The 20,553-nt window shown below is 64.1% G+C and overlaps 1 protein-coding gene across 3 annotated transcripts in view; it reads left to right on the forward strand.

Annotated features, from left to right (window-relative positions):
• The first annotated feature begins 1,706 nt into the window (after nucleotides 1-1,706).
• The window catches only part of ABCA2 (ATP binding cassette subfamily A member 2), a 35,816-nt gene continuing 16,969 nt past the window's right edge, over nucleotides 1,707-20,553 (forward strand). For all 3 annotated transcript variants that reach the window (XM_075772711.1, XM_075772713.1, XM_075772712.1), the window contains exons 1-18: nucleotides 1,707-1,980; nucleotides 10,435-10,528; nucleotides 12,930-13,041; nucleotides 13,453-13,619; nucleotides 13,835-13,962; nucleotides 14,215-14,319; nucleotides 14,767-14,952; nucleotides 15,066-15,284; nucleotides 15,869-16,200; nucleotides 16,515-16,674; nucleotides 16,916-17,044; nucleotides 17,335-17,502; nucleotides 17,809-17,905; nucleotides 18,292-18,465; nucleotides 18,552-18,654; nucleotides 19,308-19,422; nucleotides 19,767-19,957; nucleotides 20,187-20,337. In XM_075772711.1, the coding sequence (XP_075628826.1) occupies nucleotides 1,915-1,980; nucleotides 10,435-10,528; nucleotides 12,930-13,041; nucleotides 13,453-13,619; nucleotides 13,835-13,962; nucleotides 14,215-14,319; nucleotides 14,767-14,952; nucleotides 15,066-15,284; nucleotides 15,869-16,200; nucleotides 16,515-16,674; nucleotides 16,916-17,044; nucleotides 17,335-17,502; nucleotides 17,809-17,905; nucleotides 18,292-18,465; nucleotides 18,552-18,654; nucleotides 19,308-19,422; nucleotides 19,767-19,957; nucleotides 20,187-20,337 (2,697 nt within the window). In that variant the 5' untranslated portion in view covers nucleotides 1,707-1,914. The remainder of the gene's footprint in view (nucleotides 1,981-10,434; nucleotides 10,529-12,929; nucleotides 13,042-13,452; nucleotides 13,620-13,834; nucleotides 13,963-14,214; nucleotides 14,320-14,766; nucleotides 14,953-15,065; nucleotides 15,285-15,868; nucleotides 16,201-16,514; nucleotides 16,675-16,915; nucleotides 17,045-17,334; nucleotides 17,503-17,808; nucleotides 17,906-18,291; nucleotides 18,466-18,551; nucleotides 18,655-19,307; nucleotides 19,423-19,766; nucleotides 19,958-20,186; nucleotides 20,338-20,553) is intronic.

The following is a 20,553-nucleotide window of genomic DNA, read 5'->3' on the forward strand; positions in this document are numbered from 1 at the left end:
TAGGGGCAGCAGGAGGGAGGGAGGCAGGAGACCCAGGTCAGGGCTTTGAGCCCACATTGTCCACAGCCCCACCCATGACCCTCTCCACTGCGCCCCTCCAAGCTGGGAACCCACTCTGCTGCAGGGCAGGGGTTTTTTTGAGGTGTTTCTAGCACAGGCTGGGGACAGACCACATGCAATCCCCTGGGAGGAGCCAAGGGTGCATGCATTCCTCCTTCCTTGGGGACCACTGCTGGAACAAGGTCTGGGGCTGGACAGCCCCTTGGCTGAACCCCATGGCACAGCTTACCTTGACACCAGATCTCTCTGGTATTTCAAAACTGGAGAAACACCAGCAAACCTCGGGGTCCTTCATCCTCGTGCAGCTGCCCCTGTGTTACTCCTGCCGGTGGGGCGCAGGTGGAAAGGTGCTGAGCCAGCCCTGGCCACCCCTGCCCAGCTCCTCTCAGTGCCAGGCAGCTCTGCTGCCTGCACACCTCCCAGCCCTTCCAAAACAGCCGCTCTCCCCCCAGGCACAGAGCAGGGCAACGCAGTGCCTCTCCACCACCACGTTCCCCCGGGCATCCCTTGCCCTCCCTCACCTCAGCACAATGTTTCACCCAGAAGTTTTTTGAATAATGGTGCTTTGTGGCAGGACAAGGGGAGCTTTTGTCAGTGCCTGGGCAGCTGTTGCAGAGCCTGCCCGAAACACAGTCACCCTTGGCAACACCACTTGGTGCTGGGGCGGCAAAACGAGTTATTCACAGCTCCTGGCTGCACTTGGCCCTGGCAGCAGCATGGAGACGGCGATGGTTAAAGATAGCTGCAGGAGCGGAGAGGGGGCGAAGGAGAGAGGTGGCTATGGATGGCTGGCAGGGAGAGAGACAGGTCCTGAAATGAAGAGAACCAGAGGAATGGAAAGAGGGAGGGAAAAGATGGATGAATGGATGGATGGACGGACAGAGAGCTGGCCTAGTTCAGTGCTAATACTGCTGCTGAGGGCATCCTTCCCAGCCTTGGAGTCACAGCTGGACTGGGGGTACAGCTTGTTGCAGGCAGGTTGGTCCCCTCCAAGAACACAAGTGGACACCCCACCACCTGTCTGTGGAATGAATTGGGCAGGAGCTGCAGGCAGTGAGGCCTGAGCAGGGCAGGCAGCAGCCGGCGTGGTTTGGGGACTGCAACACCTCCCTGGCATGCTGACCTCCAAAGCCACTTGCTCCCCTGAAGCAAGTCCTGGAGGGGCAACGAGGGAGGAGAGGCTCAGCGGGGTGACCTCTCTGTGTCTCTGGCTTGGAGAGGGGCGAGGGCAGCTCCCGGGGACCAAGGGTTTCCCCAACCCGGTCCCTCCCCGGGGCAGGAGCCCCGCTCCCGGACAGGCCATACCCGGGGAGACCGGGTGCCGCAGCGACCCCCCCGCCATGCCGCGAGGGCTCCGTGCCTCAGTTTTCCCCGGAGGAGCCGGATCCACCAGCTCGCCCGGCGGCAAATCCCGGGAGGCCTGGGCGGGACGACGGTGCCCTCTGGGCCCGGCAAAGCCGCCGCGGAGCGGGCTGGGCTGGGCTGGGCTGGGCTGGGCTGGGCGGTGCCCCGAGGGCCTGCCCCGGGCCGGGCCGGGCGGTGCGGGCGGAGCGGCCGCGGCCTGGCGGTGCCTTTAAGGGGCGGTGGCGGGGGACGGCCCCGGGCCGGGGGTGGTGCTGCGCAAGGCCGGGCCGGGCCGGGCGCGGCGGAGCCGGAGCCGGAGGCCGGCCAGCCAGCTCGCTCGCCCGCCCGCCCGCCCGCCCGCCCGCCCGCTCGCTCGCTCCGTTCCCTCCGTTCCCTCCCAGCCTGCTGAGGACAAAGGCGGCGGCCCGGTGGGGCATGGCGGTGGGCAGCGGGTGATCCGCGGAGCTGAGCGGGGGGAGCCCCTGCGGCGGGGCTGGGCCCGGCCCGGCCATGGGGTTCCTGCACCAGCTCCATCTCCTGCTCTGGAAGAACGTGACGCTGAAGCGGCGCAGCCCGGTGAGCGCGGCGGCGACCGGGGGCGCCGGGCCCGGCGCGGATCCTGGCGGGTTGGAGTTCCCCTGCAGCCCCGGGCAGCCGCAGCCGCCGGGGGGAGGGGACGACGAGGCCAGGCCAGGCCCCCGAGCGGGGCAGGCTCCGCGGGGCACCTGCCTGGGCCGCAAGGGAGCCCGCGGAGCCGCAGGCCGGGGGCGCAGGAGGGGTGCGGAGCCAGCCTCCCTGCCCACGGGTCGGGGCTCCCCTGGGTCCCCGGCCTGCCCACCGCTGCCCTCTCCCCTCCGCGGCCGGGTCCTGGGGTGGGCGATGTCTGCTCGCGTGGGGCTGCAGGGAGCAAGAAGCGTGGGCGCCGTCTGTGTATGAGCCCGCGGCGCGGCCGAGGAGCGCCCCGGCTGCCGGCAGGTCGCTCCCCTGCCCCGGCGTGGGCCCAGCCCCCCGGGTCCCCCCGTTGGGCAGCAACAGTTGGGTCTCTCCTGCCCCGCCCCCGCTCCGTGTCTGTGGGAGCTGTCTGGGCCTTGTGGCCACTGGAGGAGCCCAGGCCCGTGGGCTGGGTGATGTCTCCCACCAGCCCTCCACCCTGTGCAGCATCTCCATCCCTGCCATGGACTGCAGCCCTGTCCCACATGCCCCGGACACTTGCCAGCCCTGTCCCTGGTCCCCAGGGCCACCCTTCCAGGCTGGGAGAGCTTCCTCAAGCCCTCTGTATCTGCAGGCTATGAATATGTTTCCAAATCATATGTGGGTCAGTGCTGCCTCTCCTCTCTGGGCTGGAGAGCTGGTCCTGCTTTCTGGGCATGAGGCTGAGGAATGTGGGGTTCCGGGGGGTCTGGTTCCCTCCTGGGGGTGGCAGAGGAGGTAGGATGGCACCTTCCCTGCTGGGCTTGTAAATCCAGTGTAACCCTGCCACGGCCTCTTCTGTCTGGCTGCTCCTGTGCAGGGCTTGCCTTCCCTGCCGGGTCCTGCCGGATGGGCAGCAGGGATCCCCCCCAGGGAGGGACCCCTGGCCTGGAGGGACTCCAGCAGCGGTGCAGGCAGGGGGATGGGTGTGCTGGGTGCCGAGGAAGCTGGTTATTTTTAGAGGGTGGGGGAGGGTAGCGAACTGCTGCTCCCGAGCTGGCAATGCTCACTCCTCTTCCCCCTCCCAAATACCCTGCAGGCCTGATCCTGCCTGCTTTCCCTCGCCAGCAGCCTGCGAGCATCAGGCCTTGCTTCCATCCTGGCAGCCGAAGCACCAGGGACCACCTGGGAGGGTATGGGCTGAGCTAAGGCCCGTGTCGCAGGCAGGTGCCCCAGTGCCCCCAGGACGGGCAAGGGGGATGGTGCTCTTCGGCTGAGTCATCTCTGCTCCTTGCCCCAAGCAGAGCTGCATGGCCACGGCGAGGAGCTGCCTAGTGTCGGTGAGCTATGGACCCCTGCCCACGAGGGCGAGCCGGCTGGCACAGCTACGCCCCGGCATCTGCCAGCCCTTGGCAGCTGCCCTGGACCTGGCTGCCATGGCTGGTGGGGTGCATGCGTATTCTGGGGACTTGTTTTGCCGTGACCCTCCCCAGACCCGTGGGCAGCGCCGGGGTGCAGCGCAGGAAGCTGCAGCAGTAGGAGAAGGATGAGGAGCCCAGGCCCAGCCACTCTCATGTGCAGGGCTATGACCAGAGTGCTCTGCCTGCTGCAGGCAGGGTGGCAGGGGAAGGACTGGCACCTCCTTGCCCACCCGGTGATGCCACGTGTGAAGGACCAGCCGTGTGCTGGGGTAAGAACTGCCCCCAGTGCTGTGGGTGCTCGTGGATGGATTTGGTGCAGCTACTGCCCTGGGGACATGCGTGCCCTGTGTGTGTCACCTACTTCCTTATGCTCCTGCTGTGTGCAAGTCCCGTGGTCATGTCACGCTCCCCATCTGCACAGGGGACATCATTCTGCCCACTCCTAAGGGAGCATTGCCCTCTCCCAGCAGCCCAGGAGCAGAGCTGAGGGTGCTGGCCTGCTGGGACAGAGTCGGGCTCTGTGCCAGAGCCCAGCCTTGTCAGCCTGTGCCTTGTTCTCCATGGGTGGGTCTCCCAGCACAGATCTTCCCTGGCTGCATCCAGAGCTGGATGTGTCACCGAGCAAAACCAGCCCCTTGTGCTGCTGGGCTGACCCTGCTGTGGCAGAGGATGGTTCTGCCAGGGCAGGCAGAGGCTGGGGGGATTGGAGCAGGGAGGGGAGTAACATGAGACCCCTCCCCTGCTGGGGGTTCACCCTGGGGGAGTTGGAGTTGGAGGGTTGCTGGACTGAGAGGTCCCAGCCTCACAGAGGGAGTGTGGTGTGTACCCTGCCCTTACCCTGCTGGCAGCTGCTGGCAGCACAGCCCCATGCTGCAGAGCGCTGCCCTGGGGTAGGTGCTGCACCACAGTGCACTTTCCGTCTGGCAGCGTGCAGAGCGGCAGCCCCAGTACCTTAGGATGGGGAACAGACACCAGGCCCCATCCCTGGCAGTGTTCAAGGCCAGGTTGGATGGGGCTTTGGGCAACCTGGGCTAGTGGAGGGTGTCCCTGCCCATGGCAGGGGGGTGGGACTGGGTCGGCTGTGAGGTCCCTTCCAACCCAAACCAGTCTGTGATGTTTGGCTGAGGGCTCTGGCCTGGGACTCGGGAGAACTGGGGCTGGTCCCCTGCGCTGCCCCTGAATGCTGGTGGCCCTGGGAGGGTCCCCATTGTCGCTGGCACCAGCATCTCTTTGGGGAGTAGCACGGCAGTGAGGTGCAGCAGTGGTTTCAGGACAGGCTTTGTCTGCGGGTACTTGGTAAGGGCTTGGCTGGTCTGCTTGAGGACGCAGCGAAGGTGGGTACCGGGGGGCTGCATGACCAGTGGCCTTTGAGAGGGGTGTGAGAAGTGTGCTGCTGACCCACAGCGCCACATCACCCACTTCCATAACTCCCTTTGTCACCAGATGAGCTGCCTGCAGCCTGGCAAAGGCGATGGCTGGGTGCTATCCCCTGGCACCTCTGTAAAGTCTGGTGCCCAGCCTGTGGGAGTATCGGCCTCTGCCTGTCATGGCTGAGCTGTTCTGGGGGCTGCTCTGGGGTTTGGCTGTGATTTTTATTCTTCCCAGGGCAGAAATTCGGGCAGGAGCCCTGGGGCGATAGAGGTTTGAACAGAGCAGCATCAGTGGCCCCCAGCGGAGGGAAGCCAGGGCCGTGGGTGCCTGAGGATGGGCAGTCCCCTGGGGTGCTGAGAGCAGCCCTGAGTGGTGCAAGCTGTGCCGTTGTCTGCATCGCCTTGGCTCTGCTGGGCCGGGGGGTGAGCTCAGCAGTGGGCTCCCCGATGACTTTTGGTAGCTGGTTTAAAACTATGTTGGATGTAAAATGGACAGGTAATCTCCCAAAAGTTACTGCAGGTGCAGTTCAGGGTATTCGGCCCCCTTTGCCCTGGCTCTCTGTGCCTGTGCGGTCGGGACAGGAAGGCAACTGCAGCTGGAGCTCCCAGCTCTGAAGTGCCGGGGATGGAAGCGTGCTGCTGGGTTTTGTTTGGCCCTGGGGAAGTGTTGGTGGTTCAGGGCTCTTTCGGAGGAACGGTGAGCAGGAGTTGAGACTCTGGGTGCTGCTTCGGTGTCACAGCGTGTCAGTGGGGCTCCTGTGGTGTGGGCCCAGGGGTGGGGGGAAGATGCACATGGGGCAGGAGAGAGCCAGGCAGCTGTGTGGCTGCCGCACCCTGTGTGCGGTTTGTGTCTTCTGCTCCTCAGCCGAGAGCTGGGAAGCTCCCACCATGCAAAGGAGTTGTTCTGGCGGGTCTGCCCCTTCTTCCCCAGCCAACGGGAACGGAGCTGGGGGGGAGGATCTTGATGCCTCCAAAATAAGAAAAGCTGAAATTTGGGGTACTGGGGGGGCTCACTTGGCTGGTAGGGTCCTGCTGCAGCAGCGCCTGTGCCTGCGGAGGTGCTGCCAGGTCCTGCTGCCGGTGCTGGGTGGGGGCTGGTGCCGGATCCTGCAGCAGGAATTGATCAGGACGGTGCTGCCGCAGCTCAAGGTGCTCTTTGCCCCCTCACTGTTTGCAGCTGGTGGGGGGATGACATACAGGCTTGGCAGGGTGATGCTGGCGAGGCGGTGCCAGGCAGCGTCCCCATGAAACCCTGCATGCAGGGCGGCTGTGGAGGCACCTGTTGCAGGGTGATTGGTGGCCATGGTGGCCTAGCGGGCAGGTGGCCATGAGCCACTGAGCCTGCAGGGCTCTGCCTCATGCCCTGCCCGTGGGGAGAGGCTGCGGGGCAGCCAGTGTCTTCCTCCGCACTGCGGCCGCCAGCACAATCCCACCTGCTCTCAGGCCAGGCACCTCGTGGCCGTGTCCCAGTGCCGTGTGCCGGTGTGGGAGCACTGCCACGTGGCCCTGGCGCAGGGCACTGTCGATGGCGTGTCCCTCTTGTCCCAGCACGCTGGTGCCCAGCTGGCACAGCACTGTGGGGCTGGCACAGAGGAACCATGCTCTGCTCTCCATGGGCTCCTGCTTCTGCCATGGCAGGACTGTGCTCAGGGGAGGTATTGGCAAACCCCGGTGGGGATTTCCCCTTCCTCCAGCTTCCCGGAGGCGCGTCCCCAGGCTGCCATGCCAGGGCTGCGGGGCAGGGTGTGAGGGGTGGGGACGTGCCCTTGCTGGGGGCAGGTGGCAGTGGGACAAGAGGTGACAGGCACAACTTGCACTGAGCAAAAGTGTGACCAGAGGCAGGGGTGGGAGAGTCGGCAGCACCTGGGCCTGACCTTGGCCATCAAATGGTTTAAGATGTTTCTGCCAGTCTTAAAATGCTGTTGGAAAAGTTGGGGTGTTGATTCTCCAGGAGCTGAGCCCTATCCCTTAGGGGTCCTGTGGGCTGGCACCTGCTGCCTGCTGCTGCTGGCTCTGTGGGCAGCGCTGAGACCTGCAGGAGATGCTGGCAGGGAGCAGGCAGCAGCTCTCCCTCCTCCCCAGGGAGGAGCTCAGGCAGACCCTGCCCTGTCCTTTGCTGGGTGCAGGACAGGGGTTTTGGAGACCAGGCTTGCCCTGGGCTGTGCATGGTGCTGCTTCACCTGCATCGGGGCTGGTAAATCCCCCCACAGGTGCCAGGCCACAGGGAGAGGGGGGCTGGCATGGCAGGTTTGGGGTATGGGGGCATTGCTGGGGTTGCCATCTTGGGGGTCTCTGGGCAGAAGCTCCCAGCCCCTGGCTGCCCCTTTGCCATGCTGTGTTCGCCAAAGGCGATGGCTGCGGGCTTCAGGGTGTTTCTGGGAGTGGGCAAGAGGGAATAGAGCAGTGGTGACGATGGGCATAAAGAGCTGCCTCTGCCTGGCCTGGCTGCCACCTTGGGGAGCGCCTGGCTTGGCTGTTGGGGCACGTGTGCTGCTGCGTCCCAGGGACGTTGACAGAGTTGTCCGCCAAAGTCCATGGTCCAGTGCCTGTGGCTGTGCTAACCGTGGCTTCAGCACATCCCGGCTGCCCCTGGTGCTCGTTGGGGGGCGGGCACGGTGGGACTGCTGCACCAGGCTGGGATGTCTGCTCTTGTTGCGTCCCATGGAGTTCGTTGGCGCTTCTGGCCTGGCAGTGCGGGAGTCCCGCATCCCCAGTGGTGCTGCTGCCTCGCGCTCAGGCCGTGCGGTGCCTGACCCAACTTGTGCTCCTTGCGGCCCCCTGCTCCCATCTGCTGGCTCGGCAGAAGGCAGGAGCAGGCATGGAGTCGCTGGTCCACTGCAGAGTCCAGGGAGTTAAGCGTCCCCCTGGCAGGGAGCTGCGTGCCTGGGGCCAGCACCATGCTGGCAGCATCCACCAACCTCTGCCTCCCTTGCTGGGGGAGCTAGGCAGGATCCTGCTGCCCCTACATCCAGCTGCTGGCAGGGCTGAGCGTGGGATCCCAGCAGGCACGTGTGTATCCCACCGTTGGTGGTGGCAGGCAGATGCACCCAGCGCTCATGCAAACCCAAACACCACCCATGGCCTCATCCTGCTCACCTCTCTGCTTGGTGGAGGTGAACTCGTGCCAGGGGATGTATGCGTGTGTGTATGGGCTGGATCCCTCCGGCAGCTCAGCTCTGCTGCTGCTCAGGAGCTGCCCCTGGCCCCCTCAGCCGCTGTCACTTGGGCACATGTCCCACCCTGCGTGCTGCCTGACACCCCCCGCCCGCCCCCAGCCTGACATACGTGTGAGAGCCCTCACCAAGGGAGGAGTGAGGAAGGGAATGGGTGAAAGGACAGAACAGACCATGCTGGTCAGCGCAGGCATGGCCAGCTGCTGGTGGGCACTGGCCCTTCTCCTCTCTGTGTCCCTTTCCTTCTCCCAGCATTTCCTTTCCCACCGCTCGCTTCCTCCCACAATCCCAAAAAATCCCCTGGTGTCCTGCACCTGTAGGCAGGAATTCTGCCATCCCCAGGCCCTACTGGCATGGGGTGGGGGTGCTGGGTGCCCCCACAGGGGGTACTGGGGCTCCCTTGGGACAGTTTCCCTCCCCCCCCGCCGTTGCATGCTGCTGCCTCTGCCCCACTGTGGGTGTGGGGCAGCCCTGCCCCCCCCGTGTCTGGGGTCTGAAGGGGCAGGATCAGTCCCAGAGGCACGGGCTGGTGAGCCCTGCTCTGCTGCCATGTCTGCCCATCACCACGTCACCCTGGCTGGGGGACAGCCCTGGTGCTGGGCTGTGCAGGAGAGGCTGGGGACAGGGGGGGTCTCTGGGGAAGGAGATGAGCAAAAGGTCAATGACCCACTTTAAAAAAACAACAACAACAAAACAAGCAGGTCCCTCCTGTTGCCACCAAGGACCTGACAGTCCCCAAGGGAGCCTGGTACGGCCCAGTGTGGCTGGGGGTGGGGACGGTCCCACAGGCGCCTGGGTACAGAGGTCTGATTGTGTGCCTGGTAAACAGGCAGGGGGGCGGGTGCAGGCAGCGAGTGGCAGGGCAGGAGCCACGGGGAAGTGTCCCTTGCCACCCACCCCCCCACCCCGCTCCGATACAGGGGCGGTGACATCAAGGACCGTGCCTGGGACCAATGGTGCCAAAAAGGTGGGAATCCCCCAGCCCTGGCAGCTCTCCTGGGGTGTCTGTCATCCCTGTCCCTTCCATCCAGCCCTTCTTCCTTCAGTCTCTGCCTCCCCTAAAATCAGCAGCTCTAGGGGTGGGGAGGGCAGCACTGGGGGGCACCTGTGTGTGCAGCCCTGCCCATCCCGCAGCCCTGCCCATCCCACAGCCCTGCCAACCATGGTGCCCACAGGAGTGCCCTGGCCACGCGCTGTTGGGGGTCCGTCTGCTCGCCCCCATTTGCTGGGCTGCTGTGACTTTTTGGCAGAGCGTTTGCAGCCCCTGGGTGAGGCCAGTGTGGAGGTGACGCTGTTGGGGACAGGAGGACCTGACCCTGTCACCTGCTGCTGGCTGTGTCCTTCCAGGCTGCGCCTGTCATGTCAAAGCCCTCTCTTCGTGTCCCTCTGGCACCCGGTGACTGTGGGTGCCTGGGCTGGTGTGGGAGGGGGGGTGGCAGGTGCTGGCACTGTAGGTAGCACCTTCCCAGCAGCAAACTGGGGCTGCCCTGCCTGTGGTGGTAGTGGGTTCCGGGGTCTCAGCGCCAGCCTCGGGTCTGATCTGGCCCTGAGGCAAGCTGAGCTTGGCTCACCTCACCCTGTGCCTCAGTTTCCCCACTTACAGTAGTTCCCCTCGTCTCGGCAGCAAGGGCAGTGGGGCTGTGACGTGGCCTTGGGCACTCCCTGCGCAAACCGGCAGCAGCTGCGCTGGCAGGGGGCCGGGTGCCCGCTCCTGCCGGTGGCTGAAGGCACTGGTGCCCATCCCCAGGGCCTCTGGGCACGGAGCCCAGCCTGGGCCACCTGCAAGATTGGGGTCAGGGATTCCTGGGGATTTGCTGTGATTTACCATATGCAGTGGTGGAAATCCTGTGCAGCTGTAGCCTTCTGGGAGGGCACAGAGAGGGTGCCAGGACCCCCCGTGCTGCCCCCCAGTTTCACTTGGAGCCGGTACCCAGGCCTGGCTGAACCAAACCTCGCCCTGATGGCACTGGGGTCTGTCCCCTGCATGGCCCCGCGGGTGGGACCTGGCGGTGGCACAGGTGGCAGGAGGATGTCACGCTGGGCAGCTGCCAGCTGTGAGGGCACTGCCAGGATGGGGACCTGCGGCTCTTTGCTGGCCATAAGGACTTGGGGTCATCTTCTCTGGGCAGCCCCAGCTGCGCTGGCCTGTCGGGGCTGGGGTCAGCCCCAGCGCCACATTTGTGTTGCTGGACTAGGGGTCCATCCCCTCTGTGGTACCCTGTCCTGTCCTGAGGTGCCCCCGGGCAGGGTGGAGCGGGCAGGGTGCAAGCAGGAGCGAGCAGGAGATCCTCGGGTGCCCCTGGCTGAGCTATGACAGTGCCACCAGCAAGATGCGGACATGGTGCCGCATTGCGCCAGTGCCCAAGGGACCCCCATCCTTCGTAGCTGGGTTCTGTCTCCAGTCATCATGATCCCTCTGCTTTGTGTTGTCCCCAGTGGGTGCTGGCCTTTGAGATCTTCATCCCCCTGGTTCTCTTCTTCATCCTCCTGGGTCTGCGGCAGAAGAAGCCGACCATCCCTGTGAAGGAAGGTGAGTGCCAGCAGGGTGCTGTCCGGGGCATCTGCACCTGGGGGCACCCAGAGGCTCTGGAGAGCTGCTCCAGCCCCCCAGGGACAACCTAGGGGTGTGTGGGGGGGCCATGACAGCTGTTGGGGAACCAGAGGGGCCTTTGAGGGACGTACCGCTGGGCAGGGGCTGCAGCCGAGGGCTGGCAGGGCAGACACAGTGGGTTGGAGGGGCAGAGTCAATCCTAGCCGGGGGGGCTGCCTGGGGGTGGCAGTGCCAACCAGCTTGTGGCTGCCATCAGCAGGAACGTTTTGTGGGGGGAAGGGAGAGATGGAGCTGGATGGTGCTGGGACTGCCATGGCCCCCCTGAATGCTCAAGAAGCAGCTGGGAAGGGCTCCCCAGCTCCTCGTGGTGCTGGGGGGAAGGTGTGCTGTGTGGAGCCCTGTGTCTGGCTATGGGGGGGTGACAAATTGATGGGACTGGAGCTGGGGGCTCCTGGAGATGTGCAGCTGGAGCTCTGGCCAGGGCTGTGGGTGCCGGTGCCTGTGGGCTGTGCCGCTGGGAGGAGGCGGTGGAGCAGAGCTGCCAGCTCGCCAGGGCTCCGTGTGGCATCCTGACACCCCGTGGGATGCCCACCCTGGTGGATGCCCTTACACAGGTGGCGTGGGGCCAGGGGAGATGCTGGGAGCTGGCAACAGTGGTGACCTGGTGTAATGATGGTCCAAGCCTGTGTTTCAGTGTGTGCCAGCGAGGGAGAGCCCAGCTGCAAGCGCGGGTCCGGCTGCGGGTGGTGACGGGCGCTGCCCTGGTTCCTGCCCTGGCGCTGATGTGCACTCTGTGTTGTGTAGTTTTTTTGGTTTGGTTTTTCTTTCTTTTTGCTCACGTTTTCTTTTTCTTTCCCACCATCTCCCCTGCCCGCCTGCCCTCCATGCCTCTACTGCATGCGCCAGTCTGTAAGTTGGTGGGGTGGGTGGGCGCCTCCCCCCTCTTCCCCTGCCTATGCCGGCCACGTATTTTGGGGAGAAAGAGCCTGGTTTGGATCAACTCACTCTGGCCTAATCTACACCTCTGTAACCCCGTTGCCTTCCTCTGCGGCTGGTGAAGATGAGCTTGGGCAGCACAGCCTGGCCCCTGCCTGCTCCTCCCCGGGGGCTGCCCAGTCAGGACCAGCCCATGGTGGTGTCCCCACTGGGTTGTTGGTGTCCCCACTGGGTTGGTGCCAGGTTGCCCAGGCGCTGGGGCCACTGGCAGCGATGTCCCTGGCTCCCTGGGCTCTCTAGGCCAGGTGGAGGCTTGTCCTACTCCTTGACTCCCTCCTGTGCAGACCCTGCTGGGTGCTGGCACCCACATGGTGGCCTGTGGTCACCCAGTCTTGCCTGTGTGCCCCCCAGGCTGGTCCCCAAGGGTTTGGCAATAGCTCCCTCCCTTGCACCACCACTGGCTCCCTGTCCTGGCCCCTTGCAGCTGGGACGAGCCAGGATGTGGCACTACCAGGAGCCCAGAGGCCTGCAAGGTGCCACCCTTGTGCTGGTTTTGTGACCAAAGCGTGGTATGGCCACAATCATCTCTCCCACCACCTCAGCAGGCTAGCTCATCCCATGCTAGCTGCCCTGGGCTGTCCTTGTCCCTGCCAGAAGCCCATCTTCACCAGCCCCTGCCCGTCACGGCCGTGCTAACAGCACTGACCTGCCTCTAACCACGGGGACACTGGCCGGGATGGTGAGAGCAGGGTCCCTGCCCGGCACTGCCCAGTGACAACCTCTGGTCACCTTTGGGCAGGGCCCTTCTGGGCTTTCCCTGCCCCGGGGAGGACGTGGAAAGACCCCGACAGGAACGAAGGCTCGGTGCTGGCAGAGGGGGGGAAGGTTTGCTGTCCCCTTGCTGCTCCTCATTTCTTCCATTTCCCCTCACCGTGTCTCCATGTCCACCCACCTCTGGCAGCCGCACTTCGGGACAGCCAGGCAGGGGGGAGGCAGGGGCTCAGGGAGCTGTGGGTGACAACTCTATTTTCCCTGTTGTGTTCTTCCTCCTCCTCCTCCTCTTCCTCTGGAATTCCAGCGGTGCCGCTGAGGTTACTAACAAGAGGGGCTGAGAGGCTGGGGGAGGTTGGCGGCCATCCTGGGGGCAAGCAGCAGAAGTTGGCATCGTCCTGGGGTGGGAGGGATCCGTCACCCCAGGGGAGTGGGCAGGGGTAAGAGGGCAGGATCCAGGGTGGCAGGAGCTGCCACCACCCGGGGACAGCCTCGGTGGGAAAGCTGCAGACTTCTGACCTTGGCTGCCAACCTCCTGCGGGGCTCACAGGGCCCAGCGCGTGCTTCTCTGAACTGAGTCTCTGTCTCTCTGGTGGCCCCCTGCCTCCCCCCGCCTCTTCCCTCCCTGCCCACACCTTCCCTGGCCTCTTCCGTGGCCTCTTGCTTGCTCCAGCTTTCTACACGGCGGCTCCGCTCACCTCGGCCGGGATCCTGCCTGTCATGCAGTCCCTGTGCCCTGATGGCCAGCGCGACGAGTTCGGCTTCCTGCAGTACTCCAACTCCACGTGAGTCATGCCCTCACCGTGTGCTTCCTCCTGCTGCCCCACATGCTCCCACACTCTCCCATGCACAGCCTGCCCCTTCCCACACCAGCACAAGCCTGCGTCCCCCAAAATGCTTGGGTGCTGAGCGCCATGTCCCCAGGGTGCAGGGGACATCTCAGCCCATTCCCCCGTGGGCTCTCAGGTGCCCAGTGCTGGGAGGAGGACAGAGGTGGCCCCTGGTGACACCTCAAGGCTCTGGGGCTCTCCTCTGCGCCCCTGGCATGGTGGATTTGGTGCGCAGGTGAGGGGAGCTCCTGGGGCAGCAGTGCCCCATGGCAGGCAGCACTGCTGCCCCGTGTACCCGAGGGGCTCATCCCCCCAGAGCTCTGCGGAAGGTGTCCCTGAAGCTGTGGCGGTGCTGGGCTCTCGCAGGGTGACGCAGCTCCTGGAGCATCTCAGCGAAGTGGTGGAGCAGAGCAGCCTCTTTGACCCCCAGCACCCAGGGCTGGAGGAGGAGCTGGAGTCGCTGCGCCAGCGCCTGGAGGCACTCAGCAGCAGTGAGCCCAGCTCCATGGAGACCCACTTCAGCAATCGAGCAGGTAGGCTGTGTCCTGCCTGTCCCCCTGCTGCCTGCGCAGGCAGGGATGGAGATGCCCACCTGCCAGGCACCCAGTGATGTCATGGCGTGTGGCAGTGCTCTGCCACTGTCCCACATCGCTGTGTGCCGGGCAGGGCCAGCTGTGGTATGTCCCCGTGTGGGGCCGTGCCATGTCCCCGCCGCTGGCGGGCTGCTCTGACCCCCCTGCCTTGCCAGGATCCGGCTTCACACTGGCGTGGGCAGCCAAGGACCGGGGCGAGCTGCACCGCTTCCTGATGCAGAACCTGTCCCTCCCCAACAGCACGGCCGAGCTGCTGCTGGGCTCCAGCGTTGACCTGCGGGAGGTGGGTGACAACCTCGGGGAGGTGGGTGACCGCACGGCGCTGCAGGGCTGGGCTTTGCAGGGGTCTGCACTGCGTCAGCAAATGGGCATGTCCGACCCAGACAGCCCTGACCACCAGACCCCCAGGGTGGGCATCAGCAGGCACCTGGCCAGGACTCATCCTGCCCTGCCACCCTGTGCTGGGGCATTGCTGGGCAGGTGGGTGCCTCGGCTCCCGGCGCGCTCGGCAGCCCTGCTCCCATCCCCGGTGCAGGTGTACCGCCTGTTTTTTGGTTCCTTTCCTTTGGCATCCGATGAGACCCATGAGCGAGACCTGTGGGATGGGTTTGGCCCCAGTGAGAAGATGATGCAGCTGGAGGTGAGGAGCGGTGCCGAGTGTGGGAGACATGGTGGACTTGTCCTTTGTGTCCCCTCCATGGGCGATCTGGGTTGTCCATGCCACAGAGGGGATGTGATGGGACTGTCAGGTGGCCAGAGCAGCAGCAGGGATGGCTGGGTCCTGTCCTGGTACTGCCACTAGTTCCCCCAGTGCTTTGAGGCACACCAGTGCCTGTGCCTTGGTTTCCCGTTGCAGTGGGTTTTGGCACTGCCTGGATGGTGGCTGTGAAGGGAGCAGGGGAGATTGTTCCCTCCTGTGGCTGGGCTGCAGTGCTTCCCCCATCTGCGCATCCCCTTTTCTTCCCCTCCCCATGGAGACCGTGGATGTGGGTGCTGTGGGGCCATTCACGTGTGCTTGGGGACACACACAGAGGGGGACCCTGGGGAGCCCCCGTATGACCAGCCACCCCCATTGCTCCTCTTGCAGAAGAGCCTCCCCAGCGGCTGGAGGAGCCTGCGGGAAGGGCTGGTCCGCAGGGCACTGCGGGACCCCGCGGCAGCCCCACGCCGGCCAGCGCTGCTCCGCCTGCTCTCCCATGCCCTGGGCCTTGCCAGCACTGCCCCGGCACCCACCACCTCCAACAGCCCCCAGGCCTTCGTCACCGAGATGGAGGTGAGCGCCTCGTGGGGCGAACCAGGGTGCACGGGCAGGTGCTCTACCAGGGCGGGCGCTGTCGCAGCGTCCCTGCGCCCGGGGCTGCACCCCCACGGCTCCCTGCTCTGCAGGGTGTCCTCTTCACCGGGCCAGTGCTGGAGCAGCTGACGTGTGAGCAGAGCCTGGACGTGCTGCGCCGCCTCCTGCACGTGGCCCCCGGGCAGCAGCCGCTGCTGCAGGCGTACCGGGCGTTGGCCTGCAATGGCAGCCGGGCTGCCCGCCACGAGCGCTTCGCCCAGCTGGCCACCGAGCTCCAAGACCAGCTGGACACCCCGAAGATTGTCAGCAGGGTGAGAGCAGGGCTGATGGACGTGCCTCCCACCGGCCGTGCGGTGGGCTCTGGGGCAGGGACAAGTCCTAGGCAGGGTTGTGTGGGGACAGGGAGCTCTATTACATGGCCCGGCCCCTCCTGATCCCCCCTTTACCCCACATGGGCACCCCCCACCCACCGGCTCGGATGCTGCCCATTGGATGGGGCTTGGTGTCCCCAGCATCCTCCAAGTATGTCCCCGCAGGCTCCTCACCCCAGGACTGGCATTGTCCCTGGTGGCACAGCTCGTCAAGGCTGGCTCTGAGGTACCCCTCCTTGTCCCTCCCGAGTCTGATGTGACTGTTGCAATCACAGAGGACCACCCTTCCTGCCTGAGGGACATCTTGTGTCCCCCAACAAGACCCTGCCAGCATTTGCCTGCTTTCCCGCTGCCTGGTAGCCACGGATGCATGGTGATGAGTCCGGGGCCTCAGCTGGGGCACAGCTCTAACCTTTTAACCAAGAAAGTGGACATGCCACTGCTTGGGGTCCCCCTTGGTCCCCTCCCACTGGTGAGCAGGGAGCCCCAGCCGCAGGTAACCCCTTGCCCACTTGTTCTTGCAGCTGAAACTAGACGAGGTGAACAGCACAGCCGCCCAGCACCGCCTCCGTGCCCTCCTGGAGGACCTGGTGGAGATGGAGAAGGTTCTCCGCGATGTGGACATCCTCTCAGCACTGGCCAAGCTGCTGCCCAGGGGAGCCTGTGCCAGCAAAGCCCCACTGCCCACTGCCAACAGCACCAGCTGGGCTGGCACCAACACCACGGCCAGCAATGCCACGGCAGAGGAGGAGGGTGCCAGGGGGGCCCCAGCCGTCGGCGACAACCCCCAGGGGCAGTTCTCTGCATTTGTGCAACTCTGGGCTGGGCTGCAACCCATCCTCTGTGGCAACAACCGGTAGGAGCCCCCAGCGAACGGCCGGTGCCAGGTCCAGGTGCTCCCTGGTTGGGACAGGGCTGTGGGAGAGCACACCCTGCCTCTGCCAGCGGCCAAGGGGCCCGGTCGTCCCTCGCTGAGCATGTGGGAGATGGATGCAGCACTACATCCTTGTGCCGCAGCCGGGGGAAAAGCTCCCTGTGCTGGGCAGCACTGTGCCAGCACCGCGCTGGAGTGGGAGTCAGTGTGAAATCCTCCCGGGCAGGGGTGGGCGCTGCCCGCTGTGAGGGGCACTGGGGCTGGAATGGAGTTGGCAGCCTGAACCCCCTTTGCAGGACGATTGAGCCCGAGGCACTGAAGCAGGGCAACATGAGCTCACTGGGCTTCACCAGCAAGGAGCAGCGAAACCTGGGCCTCCTCGTGCATCTCATGACTAGCAACCCCAAAATCCTGTATGCACCTGTGGGCACTGAAGTGGACAAGGTCATCCTGAAGGTGAGGGTGCAGAGGTCAGGACCCCTGTCTTTCCCCTCCCACCGGCCCCACACTGCAGGGACCTTCTTGCCCAGACGGGCTCAGTGGTGCCAGTGCTGCCAGAAGCAGGCAGCTGCCCTGGGCCCTGTTAGGGTGGAGATGCCTGCTGGGAGGCGGGCAGATACCTCCATGGCTGCTAGCCATCCCAGAGAGCAGGGAGGCCCCTGCCTCCTCCCACCGTGTCACCTTCCTCACCCCCCAGGCCAATGAGACCTTCGCCTTCGTGGGCAATGTCACCCACTATGCCAAGGCGTGGCTGAACATTTCCCCCGAGATCCGTGCCTACCTGGAGGAGGGCAGGCTGCAGAGGCGCATCCACTGGCTCCAGCAGGTAGGGTAGTGCAGTGGGGAGCAAGCCTGCCTGGGCTTTACTGCTCTGGGGGTGGGAAGTGGGTGTCCTGCCCCCAGACACCTTGGAGCTTCTTCATGTGAAGCTCTCAGGTGCTCCTGGGTGCCCACCCTGCTCTTGTGGGGACCAGGCTGGTTCCTGGTGCAGGGTGGACGCTGTTCCCTGGTCTCAGGAGGAGCGTTGGGTCCTGTCTGTGTCCATGGGGAGGACAGGGGGCTGAGAGGCAGGGCATACCCCAGCTTCTCCCTCCTGTATCTCCATCTCTGTCCCAGTTCACCGCTGACCTCCACAAGCACCCAGAGATCCTGAATGTCTCTGACAGCGATGTTCTCCACAACTTCCTCAATGGCAACTTCTCCCTGCCCAACACCAGCATCCTGCTCCAGCAGCTGGACACCATCGACAATGCTGCCTGCGGCTGGGTCCATTTCATGGCCAAGGTGAGGTTGTGCCTGCCTGTGGGAACCTGGGTGCTGGAGAGGCACCTGCTGCCCGCAGCTGGGCTCTGTGGGGCTGAAGAGGGGTCAGGTCTGCTCAGACCTCCTTAAGGCCTTGAGACGGGAGCCCTGGAGGAGATAGTGGCTTCTGCAGTGTCAGGAGCTTTGGGGTAGATGGAGGTGCCCATCCACTGAAGGGTTCATGGGCTTGCGGGGTGGCTGTGGGTGACACATGCTGCACTGTGTGCAGGGTCTGTGTGCTGGACCCATCGGGACACTGGGATATCACTGGCCTTCCACTCCCACTAGGTCAGCGTGGACATCTTCAAAGGCTTCCCAGATGAGGAGAGCATTGTCAACTACACGCTGAACCAGGCCTACCAGGACAATGTCACGGTCTTTGCCAGTATGTCCCTGGGAACCAGTCCCTCGCAGGGGTCCCCGAAGCCATGTCCTTCTCCACCTGTGCCACTGGCTTTGGGACGTGGCTCCCTTGGTGTATGCGTTGGGTGGATGAGCGAACTAAGCATCTCGCAGTACCCATCCTCTGTCCCTGGCCAAGCCCTGCCGGACACAGCACCCTGCCCCTGTCCTGGCTCTCCCACCACTGCCTGCTGTCCTTGTGCCCTCGCATCCCATGCCGGGGCTGTGCCCACCCTCCTCATCCATGGCAGCCCTTCTGGTGCCCTTGGCTGGGACATGCTGAACCCCTCTGTGTCCCTTGCTCCGGGACGGATGGTGTGGCCATCTCCTGTGGTGCCAGCAGCTCCCTGCCTCTCCTGCTGCCCACAGGTGTCATCTTCCAGACCAACAGGGATGGCTCACTGCCCCCGCACGTCATGTACAAGATCCGGCAGAACTCCAGCTTCACGGAGAAGACCAACGAGATCCGGCGGGCATACTGGCGGCCTGGCCCCAACACCGGCGGGCGCTTCTACTTCCTCTATGGCTTCGTCTGGATCCAGGGTGAGTGCCAGCTCCCTGCCACAGCTGCCTGCGTCCCCAGCCCCTGCCCACGCTGCCCCCTCAGCCTGGCCTCTCCTCCTCCCCAGACATGATGGAGCGCGCCCTTATCAACACATTTGTTGGCCACGATGTGGTGGAGCCTGGCAACTATGTGCAGATGTTCCCATATCCGTGTTATACCCGGGATGAGTGAGTAATACCCGCATGGGCAGGGTGGGCAGGGACAGGACATTCCCTCTTCTCCTGTGCAGGTGAGGACATTTCAGCTGGGAAAAGGGGAAAGGTTTGGGGGCCTGAGAGAGGTTGGTGACATTGAGAGTGATGGGCAACCAGTTAAGCCCTGTTCCTTGGACCACCAGGCTAGGCAAGCAGGGGAAGGATTTTATGCCCAATTTGTAGCTGAAGTGAAGAACTCGTGGCTGTGGGGTGTCTTGGAGGCTGAAAGACTGTGGGAGAACAAGAGGAGCGTGGTAAATGGATGGCACATGGGTCTGCCAGTGATTATTGAACACAGTGCTCTGGAGGAAGCACCCAGAGAAGTCCCAGACCCACTAGCCCTGCAGGGCAGGAGGGTCAATAGGGCCCAATCCACACCAAGGTAGACAGGGCACCAGGCTGAGCCCATGGCTGCTGTCTGCCAGGACCTGACAGCCAGGACACTAGATTGTCTTATGGGCTCATTGGAGAAGCTCTTTCAGGGCAATAAGGAGCTGTGGGACTAGAGGGCTGGTTGTCCCCAGGTGGTGGGAGAGCCCTTCTGCTGCCCTGTGCCCCAGAGTCTCCTTGGATCTCTGCTGTGGTGCCACCATCCAGCTCTCGCCTCTCTTCCTCTACCCCACCAGCTTCCTCTTTGTCATTGAACACATGATGCCCCTGTGTATGGTGATCTCCTGGGTCTACTCAGTGGCCATGATGATCCAGCACATTGTGACAGAGAAGGAGCATCGCCTGAAAGAGGTGGGGATGGTGGGAGAGATCCCTGGGGAGGAGCTGGCATCTCTGAGCTCTAAGTTCTGTGCTGCATCCATGGGCACCTTCCCCATGTCTCCAGGGTATGTGAGTTGGGGTGGGCGCAGATCCTACATCCCTGGGCTGAGCTGGTCCTTCTGAGTGTCCCCGGCACAAGCCCTGCCTGGTGCCAGAGGGAGCTGAGCCCACTGGCACCCTGCCCAGGGTGCTGTGGCTGCCCACTCCCAGAAGCCCCCAGGGACCACCCGATGCTGCTCGGTGCTGCCAGTGAGTGAGGCAGCAGTGATGCACAGGGTAGGGGACAGCCCTGCTGAGCAACATCGGCCTTGCAGGTGATGAAGATGATGGGATTGAACAACGCGGTGCATTGGGTGGCTTGGTTCATCACCGGCTTCGTCCAGCTCTCCATTTCAGTCACAGCACTCACCGCCATCCTGAAGTATGGCAAGGTCCTGATGCACAGCGATGTCCTCATCATCTGGCTCTTTCTCGCCATCTACGCAGTGGCCACCATCATGTTTTGGTGAGCTGCCTGGTCCAGTCCATGGGGTGAGGGGGCACGGGCAGCATGGGGGTCCTTGTGCTATTGGGTGAGGGTACTGGGAGCTGTGTGCGAGGGCCGGTGGAGGGGCACAGGTCCCCCCAGCAGCTGATTTGAGGGGCCAGTTTATCACCTCAACACCGACAAAATCAGACAGTGTGGGGAAAGCCCTGATGGGGAGGGATCTGAGGTGACACTGTCCTCCCTGCAGCTTCCTGGTGTCGGTGCTCTACTCCAAGGCCAAGCTGGCCTCTGCCTGTGGCGGCATCATCTATTTCCTCAGCTACGTGCCCTACATGTATGTGGCCATCCGGGAGGAGGTGGCGCATGACAAGATCACAGCCTTTGAGAAGTGCATCGCGGTGAGTCGGCTGTGTCTGCTGCGGAGGTGCTTGGCCCCAGGTGTGCCCCAGGCAGCCCATGTCCAGTACACAGCCACCAAGCTGTCACCAAGCCCTGGGTGAACCTCTGCCTGTATGAACCAACTCCCCATGGGGCTTTGGAGGCATCTCCAGAAGGTTTGGTGCCTCCCAGGACAGGGACTATGTCCACGGGGCTGGGTGGGGCAGCACCGGGTA

This window comes from Balearica regulorum, chromosome 20, assembly GCF_011004875.1.
Source record: "Balearica regulorum gibbericeps isolate bBalReg1 chromosome 20, bBalReg1.pri, whole genome shotgun sequence".
NCBI lineage: Eukaryota > Metazoa > Chordata > Aves > Gruiformes > Gruidae > Balearica > Balearica regulorum.